Genomic DNA, 12,063 nt, shown 5'->3' with positions numbered 1-12,063 from the left:
GTATTTTTTAGTAGAGACGGGGTTTCACCGTGTTAGCCAGGATGGTCTCGATCTCCTGACCTCGTGATCCGCCCGTCTCGGCCTCCCAAAGTGCTGGGATGACAGGCTTGAGCCACCGCGCCTGGCCCTAAAAATTTTTAGTACAGTTTTAGTTTGTTTTGCTACCAACTACTACATATTTGAGAAATGACCATTAGGAACACAAAAGTAAATAAGAGGTGCTCTTTAAAAAATCCATAAAATACTTCTGAAATGGTAAAAAAGAACAGGCACCCAGATGGCTGCAAAAAGAATCAGAGATCCGTGCGGGTTGAGGAGGCAGGGGAGGGTGGTTGAGCTTTTATTCTCCTGGTCTTTAGGTCTGTTGGGTTTTCACTGACCTGGTGTGGAGGATGGCAGTGCCATCATGCTGCATGCTGAGCAAATCCCTTTGGTGTGTGACCACTCCGGTGGTGGTGGTCTGAGGAGCTCATACGTCATCAGTCTCTTAATGTGGGGCAGCTGGGAGGAACTTAGGTTCCCTGCTTTGTGCCTTTCACCCTCTTTCCTCCAGTCCTCATGCTTCTTGCTCATCAAGGCTCCTTGGTGGCACCCTCTTGTCTCTGCATGAATCAGCTCTCTCTCTCCTGTAGGTATATCCACACACCTCACTGGGCACCTCCACTAACTGCCTGCTCTCAGGACTGACCGGTTCATATCTGTGTGAAACAGATCTGTTTCCCATCTCATCCTCGAGGATCGGGACTGTGTTGCCTCTGGAATCTCTATCTATTCCCTTCCCTGTCATTTTATCCTTAATGCATCCTGAGTGCTCAAAACATCCCCATAAGAAACAAGAGACTCAAACAGTTGCTTGTTAAGTTTATGTCTTGGTTGGTTACAGACTGAGTGTCTGCTGTAACTTCTATGGTGTTGGCTGCGGTCTTGGATATCCAAGGGTGTTGATTCGATCTTTGGAATCCCGGGGAGGCTGACAGGGCATGATGTGAAGTGAGAATTCAGTTGCTCCTGGGAAGGGCTCTGGGAATCCCATGGAGACGTCTGGTGGAGGTTTCTTGGTTATCCTTCAGTTTCCAAACCCATTCTGAGGGTAGGATTTGGGTTTGAGATCATGTCTCATAGGTGAATGGAAATAATATGTCTCTGTGTTGGGATAAAGTTGGTTTCCTTTGAAATGCCCTGTTTGAGTCTCCTTTTATCACTGGCTAGAAAAGTTTTAACGACAATCTCAGTAATCCGATTATACAGGGCAAAGTGTATGTCAGTAATCTATTGTCACAAAAATGCTGTGTAACAAACTCCCCAAATTTCAGTGACTTCAAGCAGTAAGCACTTATTCAGCCATGAGCCTGTGGGTTGGCCATTCTGGTTGGCTCTGGCTAGCGGCTGGTCTCGTTGCTTCCCTCCCATGTCTGGGGTTTTGGTTGTCTATGGGATGATCAAAGGTAGTCTTGGTGGGGTGATTGGGGTGGGTGACTCTGCCCCAGGTACTTCTCATCCTCCCGCATGCATCTGGCCATGTTCCTATGCTGGTGGAAAGTTACAGAAAAGCAAAGGGGAACACATCCTGCCTCCTGAGGCTTCAGCTAGGACCTGACATGCTTGTCTTTCTGCTACATCCTGTTGACTGAAGCAGATCGTATGGGCAGCCCAAAAATAAGGGTTGGGAAGTAATTCTACCTCTTTAGTGGGAAGAATCACAAAGTTATGTGGCAAAAAGCATGGATACAGGAGAAGTTGAGTGTCGGAACCATCTTGGTACTCATCCATTGTGACAGTGAAACAAGCTATTTACCCTCTGTCTTCTCCATGCCTCTAGAACACTTACAGGGTGTTTCGATGACCTGTATGTGTAATAAACTACCCCAAATCCTAGCAGCTTAGTACAACAGCCCATTTATTATTGGTCACAATTCTGTGGGCTGACTGGACTCAGCTGGAAACTGCCTCCCTGATGTTGGCAGGGGCCGTAGTCATCTGAGAGATGGTTCTCTGGACTGTCCAGGACAGCCCCCTCCCAGGCCTGGCATTGGTGCTGGCTGCCCCGCTGGGCACCCAGTCCTCTGCCATGTGCTGTGCTGCTGACAGTATGGGGACTTGGTTTCAGGAGGCAGGAACGGGAAGCTCACATTTCCATAAAGGCCTAGGCCTGGGACTCCTGAAGCCTTTCCTCTGCTGTGTTCTCCAGGTCAGAGGCAGCCACAGGTCAGCCTGGGTTTGAGGGGAGGGAGATGAGCTTCAGCCCCTGCTGTGAGCGGCAGCATGTGCATGCAAGCAGGGAGGAACTGTGCGGAGTGAACTCACCCAGAGAGCACGCCCAGACATACGGAAATAGCCATGTGCTCCCGAGAGCAGGGTCGTGCAGTGGGCGGCCCTCCCTTTGTCAGGACGGCTTGCAGATGCTCCCCTTCCTGACTGCATGACCCCAGGAGCAGAGTGGTGTTTTCCTGGGGCACCTGCTGCTCTTAGGATAAGGGGAGTTGAGGATTCCTGTGCTCCCAGAAACCTTCAACCAGACCCCATCCTCTCCCAGCCTCTTCTCCCACGAGAGCACCAGGAGCCTGGGTCACCTTCATCTGCTTCCTGGTTCAATTTCAGGACTGCTCGTCACTCCCTCCGCACTTTCAGTAACTCTCATCCCCCAGAGGGACTTACTTTAGGCCTGGGGGGGAAAGTACCTGTTTTCCAAGACCTAGAAATTTGGTTATAGAAAAAAAAATGCCTAAGGTTCCCAGCATGTCATCTTCCTGAAAGAATCTTGGGAGGCCTCCAGGGAGACGTTTCGGGAGGACGGACGTGGAGCACGCAGATCTGGAGGTTGACACTCTCCACGAGAGGCGATTGGGTTGGAATGGGTGTGTCTGCACCGTGAGACGTCAGAAAGGGTGGATGTGAATGTGGGGAGGACTCCTGTGAACGCTTCACTTGTCCCTAGAGTAATGTGCTTAGTAGCAAATTTGAAAGACAACTTTTGAAAATGTCTCTAGTTCCGTAATCATAGTATTTTTATTTTGCATTTGTTACGGCAAAGAGCCATTGTAAAGAAGAAAACAAACAAAAAATACAGGTGATAAAAAGCAAGTGATGGCTTCTACAAATGTAAACTAAAAAAGGCCTTTTTAGTATCAAAAAGACAACTGATGGCTTGGCTGAGATCTGCAGAGCACCAGAGACTGGCTGGGGACCAGTTACTGGAGGCTGGAGCCTGGAAGGAGGGGCTGCATGATGGAAGAGGTCTCCCTAGAATCCAGCCGCAGTCAGAACCGTAACCAAGCGCCCAGGGAGGCTGGGCAGCAGGTGTTGGTGGTGGGAAGGTGAGGGGAAGAGGTACCCCCTCTCCTCTCACCCCTGCTCTCCAGATGGGGCCATGTCAACCAACCCTGACAGGTGGCCAGGAGGCAAGGCGCCTGCTGAGCCCATCTGTAGAGGTCAGCCCTAGGGCCTGGGACAGCAAAGGAGGCTGGAGACTGGCTTGGTGGAAGCGGAGGGGCACAGACAACGGTCAGAACAAGCTGCTTTATAATTCAAATGAGGGAATATATTGGATTAAGTATTTATTTCTGGAAAATTCCTGGATTATAGGCATCTTTAAATTTAATTTATTTAAGGCATGTTTTAAAATGTCCCTTCAAAATATGGGTTGATACCTGCTAATTAAGTCAAACCAAAATGGTTTTGGGCTCTGGAGTCAGGTAGGCTAATCTGATTTGAGGTTTGGTTCTGTCGCTTATTAACCAGGTGATCCTGGACAAATCAGTAACCTTTATGAGTCTTGACATCCGCAGCTGGACAGTGGGAATGACAACTCTCAGAGTCGTGGTCAGAATGAAATGAGAAAATGTGTGTGGAGCCCTTAGCACTCAAGGAACTGGCGCTAAAGTACTCAATGAACGGGAGCTGTGCTGTTTACTAAGAACTTAATAACAAAGCTGAAAAGGACGTGCAGACCGCCTGAGTTTTGGTGGGATTTCAAAGTCCTGTTTTCTCAGTATGATAGAGAAGTATGTCCTGTTTTAATCTCATGTCTTCCTTTAATAGATCCCTCATTAGGTCCTGCCCATGTGGAAGGATGTGTGAATATTGCATGTGATGTGGGTCAGGTTGAGCTAGATTCTTCTGGCCTGTCGGACTAGGGTTCTTTTGGGCTCATTTTAAGTGATTTTCCCAAGGGAAGGGAGGTGAGTTATCTAGTTACCTCACGGACCACACATACCTAGAGGATGCCTTTAGGCAAACATGCTTAACGCAAAGCTATGATTCTTCTGCCATTATTGTGTCCAGTCCTGCTAGAACATAAAACACAGAAATGCAGTTGTTTATTATTATTTATGTTGTTCCTTTTGTCTTCTAGCCGTCAGGTTCTGAACAGCTGGTAGATGGGCTGGCTTATTGAAGGACATGATTCAGACTGTCCCGGACCCAGCAGCTCATATCAAGGTAAGTCCTGTCTTGGCCGGGAAGCCAGTTCTGCCTTCCTCTGCGCCTAGATTTTCATGGATAGCAGCCCACATATCAGTTAATTAGGGGTCAGCCAACACAGCCCAGGAGCTAAGAAAATGGTTTTTACTTTTTTAAATGGTTGAAAAATCAAAAGAAGCGTATTTCATAACATGTGTAAATTACATGAAATTTACATTTCAGTGTCCATAAAGAAAGCTTTATTGGAACACAGCCCCATGCATTCATTTCCATATCATCTGTGGCTGCCTTCACTCCATAATGGCACAGTTGAGTAGATTCGACAAAGACCATATGGCCTGCCAGCTGAAAATATTTACTGTCTGGACCTTTTCAGAAAAAAATTTGCTGAGTTAATATATGAAATCACATCCAAATTCTTCTAACTTCTATGTTAATTCCGTCTCCTTTATACTTGCCTGGGGTTAGCGAGGAGGAGACAAGAGGGTGAATGGTTGGATTTCCGATACTGGAACGTTGTTTTATCTGGGCTCGCTGACACTTCAGCGCTCCATCACCTCACAGCTGCCCTGCCTGCTTTCTGACCTGCACTTCCTGAGGCTCTGGAGGTGAGAAGGTGAGGAAGTGAGACTTGTGCCAAGGGAGGTCCCTGAGAGGACTCTGACCATTTATTTTGACACTACACATACCTGTGGGTAATAGCTACAGGGAGGAAATGAGATGGTAGTTTTCATATACTTGACACAAATAAAGACTGCAGAAAAAATTAGGGCTTAAGCTACCTTATCCAAACAGGCTGTCTACACCTGTGCTGGTTAGTTCAACTCTATCTATGCTGGCTAAAGTAATTGACTGCACGGCCAGTTCTTCACTTTCCGCATGCTAATTCATTTTCCCTAAGCGGTGTGGTTGGTTTTACTAATTTATATTCCCTGCCTAAAACGTTAATTGAAAATGGGAAGGGCTTATAATTGAAAGGAAAGTTTGTGGTATTGAAAAATGTATCTTTTTGAATAAAATATAAAAAGCCTTTCAAAATCCCACATGTACAATTACACATGGACGTACACACATTTTAAAGCAATACATTTGACGAGGCATTCTGGACCATGTGCAGCTCACATGCGTACACATTTACTTTCTTTGAAAATGGAATTGGAAGTAATACGAGTTTCCGTGCATTCCTTGAGCTTTGTGGGTGCTCCTGCAGTTTCAGAGGTTGCGCTAACTCTCGGGATGTTGAGGATTCTAAATTTTGCCCAAGGCCATAGAGGAGCAGATGCTCATGGGGACAGTATAATTTGATTTCTGTGTGATGTTTTGTTGGGCTATGATGGTTGTGTTTGTCAAAAAAAAAAAAAATGCAAGTGGCAAATCTCTCATGGATGTGATAAGGTTTCTCCAGAAGTGCTGGGAACATATTTGATCAGTGTGTCTATGCTACACACATAAAGTGGGAGAAAGACTTTCTTGAATTTTTAGGGTCTGCTGACCATGAAGCTGCATAATGCAAAGGAAAGCTCACGGGGAAGTTGAGACAATAAATATCTTCTATAGTTCAGAATGTGAGGGACGGCGACTAAAATTCATTTCATTGGCATTCCACACCACCCCTCCAGGCAACCAGAAGGAAATGATGAAGTCAGCAAGAAAGTATTGCAGGTTTTAAAAAGCTAATTCATAAAGCTGAAACAATCCCATACAAACCTGAAAACACCATCTTTGAAAATGTGTGTTGGTAGAAATGTTCTGTATTTGATTTCAGGAATGAACTGTGATTTCGGCTCTGCTTTATCTTATTATCATCATATTGGTTGATCATATTGGTTGATGTCAGTATATAATATCATCATATTGGTTGATGTCAATATATAAAATATAATTTTGAGAAACCATAAGTCTGAGAGTTTTTTAAAAATAAATTTCAGGCCAGGCGCGGTGGCTCACGCCTGTAATCCCAGCACTTTAGGGGGCTGAGGCAGGCGGATCACTAGGTCAGGAGATCGAGACCATCCTGGCTAATACGATGAAACCCCATCTCTACTGAAAATATAGAAAATTAGCAGGGTGCGGTGGCGGGCGCCTGTAGCCCCAGCTACTCGGGAGGCTGAGGCAGGAGAATGGCGTGAACCCGGGAGGCGGAGCTTGCAGTGAGCCGAGATTGTGCCACTGCGGTCCGGCCTGGGCGAAAGAGCTAGACTTCCGTCTCAAAAAAATATAAATAAATAAATTTCAACTCACATGGCTTCTGTGTGTTTGGAGAGATGAACTGGCAATAAGAAGTGTGGTTACTAATAGCTGATACTGGCTGGGAGGTGGAATTATGTTAAAGATGTTTATTTCCTTTATATACCTATCAAAATTTCACTTATTAGAATTTGAATAATTATTTTTGTAATTCTTTTTTTGCATATGAATTTGGGATTCTTGACAACAAAGTTGGTAGGATGATTTTCTTCCACCGATTCATTAAAATGCCTGATGTGGGAGTTTTTGAAGTAAAATTTCATGTGCGAGAAGTTTCTGGCTTTGGGCTGAGAAATGCTGCTATGATTTCTGGGAAGGAAGTTCTTATAAATGGCACATGAATGGTTCCTCTTGATGTATTAACGTATATAGTGGAAGATTTTGTTTTTGGTTCATTGCTACTAAAATGTTTTTGTTATCTGAGAAGGACTTGAGTTTTCCACAGAAGTGGCTTAACACTGCAGATGTGATTCTTGTGAAGACTCTGAGTGTCATCACAGTCCTGTCCGTAGGCTGTCCTGGAGGAGAGGAACATTCCTTTCATCTGAGAGAAATTCACTCTGCACAATTTATGACGACTCTTTTCTGCCAGAACAAATAGCTTTTACCCTTTTATATGTTTAAGGAGCTGGAAACAATAAAAAAGGAAGGATGGTTGAAAACTATGGAATATTAAATATTCTTGATTTAAATAGTGCAAGAATTGTGGCAATTCGTTTACAAACAAAATGAGCAGAATGTTTATTTTAGCTGCTTCTCTGTCGGTGATAATAGTAATTGTCACTAAACATAATTTGATTTCCCTTTCTTTGCAGGCTGTTCCAGGTACCTTTATTTTTTAATTTTTATTTATTTTTTTAAGACATGGTCTCGCTCTGTTGCCTAGGCTGGAGTGCAATGGTATGATTATGGCTCACTGTAGCCTCTGCCTCCCAGGCTCAAGCAATCTTCCTGCCTCAATCTCCTGAGTAGCTGGGACTACAGGTGTGCGCTGCTACACCTAGCTAATTTTTAATTTTTTTGTAGAGACAAGGTCTCACTATCTTGCCCAGGCTGGTCTCAAACTCCTTGCCTCAAGCAGTGCTCCCACCTCAGCCTCCCAAAATGCTGGGATTACAGGCATGACCAAGTACTTTTTTTAATTACAGAAATTACTCTAACTAATGTATCATGCAGATCTACTCTTAGCATGTTAGGTGTGTGTGAAGATACAACTCTGTGAAGGGGTAGAGTTGTTACAACCAAAGATCCACTGGGTGATTATCCTCAGATCCTCAGCAGACAAAAAAAAAAAAAAAAAAAAAGCAAATCCATTTTCTTAGGATCTATAAATATTTTTGTAATTAATTCTATTTCTGATAAAGCTTTTTTAAATTCACATGATTGCATTTCCTAAAAAGGGTTCTGTCTCTGTAATATTTTCGTTTACAAACATTTGCTGAAGAGGACTAACTAATTCCCTTTGTTGTTCACCAGCTACTCATGTAAAATAATACACATTTTGGAGCTGATGGAATGAGGACTGGACTGAGAGGGGAACCATCTGTATGTTAGTTCTGCTCCATGGGGCACCAGCTGTGAATCCTAGAGATGCTGGTCACGAAAATTCTCCAAGCTTTGCGTTCTTATCCAGTTGCATGTCACGGATAAGAACACATTCTGGCTCAGTTCAAATTCTGCTCTGACGTTTACTAACTTGGTGATTTTGTACAAGTTCCTTAGTTTCTTTGTGCCTTGGTCTTGTTTTACATGAAACAGAAGCATCTGTTTTGCAGGGTTAGTGCGAGATTAAATGAGTTAGTACATTTAGACCCCGCTGAGTACTAAACAATTGTGAACTATCACTTTGATCTATAAAATGAGGGTGGCATACCCATCTTAAAGATAAAATGTCATCCTGTCTCTAATACCCATGGAGCAACATGGGTATGTTTTGTAAAACGCTGAGTGGAGTGAAAAATACAGAAAACAACACTCTCTATAGCACGTGCTACTTACATACATTAAAAAGTTACACACTCCACAAGCAACATCATAGGCTTTTTCCAGGGTGCATACATACCTAACACATGTAGATCACATTGGAGTGGGCGCTTGCCTATGTGGCACATGCTGGCTTGTTGCTTTGAGAAGTGGTTAGGGGATAAGTTAACAAGTTAATAACAGTGATGTTTTTATGTGGCACAGTGGGTCCTCCATGCTGGTAGGAGCATGAGTTTGTACAAGCACTTTTGTGTTGGCTTGGTGTTACCTAGTAAAGCTGAAGATGTGCCTAGCCTGTGATCCAGCAGTCTTACCCTGGATCTGTATTCTGTTGTATCTGAGCACCAGGAGGTGTGTATGAGCAAAAAACAGAACAACCCAAATGTCCATCTACAGAAAAGTGGATAATAAACCTATTGTACTCCACCAATGGAGTATTATACAGCAGTGAAAAATAAACTCCAAGTGTCTCTCTGTAGCCATGTGTCAATGTGGATGGTTCTCATATGTGAGTAGAAAAAGTTGCAGATTATATACAATGTGATTCCACAAATTAAGACTAAAAAGAGGCAAAATTAAAAAGCATATTATTCAGAGAAAAGTGATATGTGTTGAAAAGAAAAACAAGGACAAAATAAACACATAACTCCGCATTGGAATTACCTTGTCGGGGAGGGGAGAGTTTTGGGGGAAGGTCATAAGGGGCATCTGAGGTCCTGGTGCTGACTGTCAGGGACTAGGGAGTGCTTGCAAAGGTGTTGCGTCTTATTCTTTAAATTGCACAAATAGATTACATATCCTGTTTTGTGTGTGCTATTTGCAATAAAAGTACTAAAAGAAGAGAGGAAAAATTAGATGGCTCATAGTGAAGTCATTCTTGAGAGGAAGGTACTTTCTAATTGTAAAACTCGTTGTACTTTAGCAAATCATCACATTAGAGATCACTTGATCTGATGCTGTTCTAACTGCAAGGAAAGGTGGGAGCTATTGCTGGTCAAGTGACTTCCTTGAAGTTCAGGCTGTGCCTGTACCAAAGCTGGGCATGGGCCATTTCCAAGTTGAGTGTGCCCTCCTGCCTTGGCTTTGTGAGTTTTTCCACCACACCCTTTTGCAATGAGGAATGATTTGGAGATCGTTTCTGACTTGGGCTTGTTTATTCGTTCAACAAACATTTAGCAAACCCTCCATGTACCCACACTAGGGGAGAGAAGGAATCAAAAAGACACACTGTCTGCCACCCCAGGCATGGGCCACCTGTTCTCAAACACTTCGGGCACTGTGAAGCTGCTAGCGAGGCCCAGGGGAGCTGCTGCTGGGGTCTGGGCAGGATCTCATGGGGGCTTCCTGTAGTCTGCACCTTCACCTGCTCCGTTGACTCACCCGTCACCCCGTGTCCCACTGACAGCATCTGTGTTCAGCAGCCGCTGCTTCTGCCTGTAGATTTCCTGGCAGAGGATCTTCCTGGGGTCACACCTTGCTGTCTATTCCAGGTGAAGCAGGCAGGTGACCTTTGAGGGTGCTTGATGAGGCTGGGGATTCATAGGTCCACTCACCTGTAGCAGGCGAGTACAGATGCCTGAAGCTGGACCCCCCATGGACACATCCTCTGTCCTCCAGCTCTTGAAGGGTGTCCAGGCTCAATTCAGCTGAGCTAATCGCTAGACACTGCTCCCTAAGGCTTTTATGTGAGGATCAGGCACCAACAATGGATCACAGGGTAAACAAAGTCACTGTTCAGGTTTCTAGTTGCTGTTCACATGTGGGGAAGGACTAAAAAACCAGCTTACCCAGGATTTGTTTCTAATTAGGATTTTCACCCCTTGGGTTCCTTTTCCCTTTAGCTTTTATACTTTTGTTCATTTTTATAAGTCTGCTGGGGCCAGAGGATCTCAGTTTGAAGTTCGGCTCCACCTGTTACTAGCTGCCTCAGTTTCCTCAGCTGTAAAATGGGAATGAAATAGTGCATCTACCCCATGGAATCGTGAGGAATAAATTAGCTAATGCATTTAGAGCATTCAGAGTGGTGCCTGACACACAGTGAGACTTATTATCACATCACATTACATATTGTCAATATAATAATGTGTACACCACGTTAATTATGTAACATTAATATTTTAAAACAATATAGCATATTGTTAACCTGTAATGTTGTATACTAGCATACTGTTACATATAGCAGTGGAAGGAGAAAAGTATGAAGGGGAAATCTTACGGAAAAAATTAAATTGACCTGGGGTCAGTACTTCCCAAGAAGTGAACTGAAGCACTTCTTTCCCACATGGTTCCACGGCTGCCGCTCTGGAAGTAACGCTAAGTATTTCTGACCATAAAAGATGCTAAACTTAAACTCTGTCTGTTTTATAGATGGAAGAGTCTAAAACAGTTTCAGAAGTAGCAGCGTTCTGTGCGAGGTCACTGCGAAGCCTGAGAGCCCAGCAGATGAGCCGAGCTCTTTTCAATAACACGAAGCAGATGCAGAAAGCTCCCAAATCTGCCTCGTGAGGAAGGGATTAGGCGATGTCTCAGGGCTAGTGGTGATTTATCCCATTGCTATGACGAAGGGTGGATTTCACTGCAGAGCCCCCACCTGGCTGACAAAAGACTCATTGAGTTGTAAGCATTTCTCACAGTGTGCAAATCTGATTTATAGTCACTGTGCTTCACTGGAAGGTGGAAAGTTTATCCTTTTGAGAATATACTCAAAAGAGACAGAGTTCCCTCCCCTACCCCAAAGTCTGTCTTCTATGAAGCTGATGTAGGTCTTTGATATGCTGCCTATTTTTTCTCAATAAATCAGCTTTGATCAGTTTCCAACCAGGTTAGCACATCCCGATGAGCCCTGTGACTTTGTGGCCGTGTATAGCTGCTTTTTCTTTTCTTGTACTTTCATTTTTCTGCAGGATGATGGCCTATTAAAATTTCTATAATGAGTATGACTTTTATAATCAGAAAAATAATATTGCTTTAAAATATCAAGATATTTAATATGGCATAATGATAGAGACCCTGCCTACAGATTTCTTCATGTGAGTGGTCTTGAGCTGGATTGTACCTTCTGCTTCTCCTTCTTGCTGGGTTCTTGCACCCCTTAGGGTCGCCATGCTGGGCACCCTCCAGGGCCAGATTCCAATGCGAGCTCAGTCCCTGTAGCCTTTGGAGCGGTGTTCAGCGTGTGTGCAGCGGGGTTTAGTGAAGTGTTCCCCAGACATGCTTCACCGTCCCCCTAATCTGGCGATTCCTCGTTAAGATTCAGTGAGGCTGACATTCAATGGGGGACACCAGCTTAATCAGGAAGTGTAGGTGGGGGTCGGAGGAGTTTCACAATCACTTCCCGGGAGAATGGGTAGAAGTTGTGCATGGTTAGTCTAGACCCCTCTGTGGGGCAGTTTCCCTGAGGAGTTTGTTAAAATG

At 44.3% G+C, this 12,063-nt stretch overlaps 1 protein-coding gene across 2 annotated transcripts in view; it reads left to right on the top strand.

The window, feature by feature from the left end:
• Nucleotides 1–12,063, top strand: part of ERG (v-ets avian erythroblastosis virus E26 oncogene homolog) — a 300,545-nt gene that overhangs the window by 91,874 nt on the left and 196,608 nt on the right. For both annotated transcript variants that reach the window (XM_011984157.1, XM_011984160.1), the window contains one exon: nucleotides 4,352–4,437. In XM_011984157.1, coding sequence (XP_011839547.1) covers nucleotides 4,399–4,437 — 39 coding nt within the window. In that variant the 5' untranslated portion in view covers nucleotides 4,352–4,398. The remainder of the gene's footprint in view (nucleotides 1–4,351; nucleotides 4,438–12,063) is intronic.

The sequence above is a fragment of the Mandrillus leucophaeus genome, unplaced genomic scaffold (assembly GCF_000951045.1).
Source record: "Mandrillus leucophaeus isolate KB7577 unplaced genomic scaffold, Mleu.le_1.0 Scaffold262, whole genome shotgun sequence".
In the NCBI taxonomy this organism is placed as follows: Eukaryota; Metazoa; Chordata; class Mammalia; order Primates; family Cercopithecidae; genus Mandrillus; species Mandrillus leucophaeus.
Note: the sequence above shows the minus strand (reverse complement) of the source record. Positions and strands in the feature narration are given on the sequence as shown.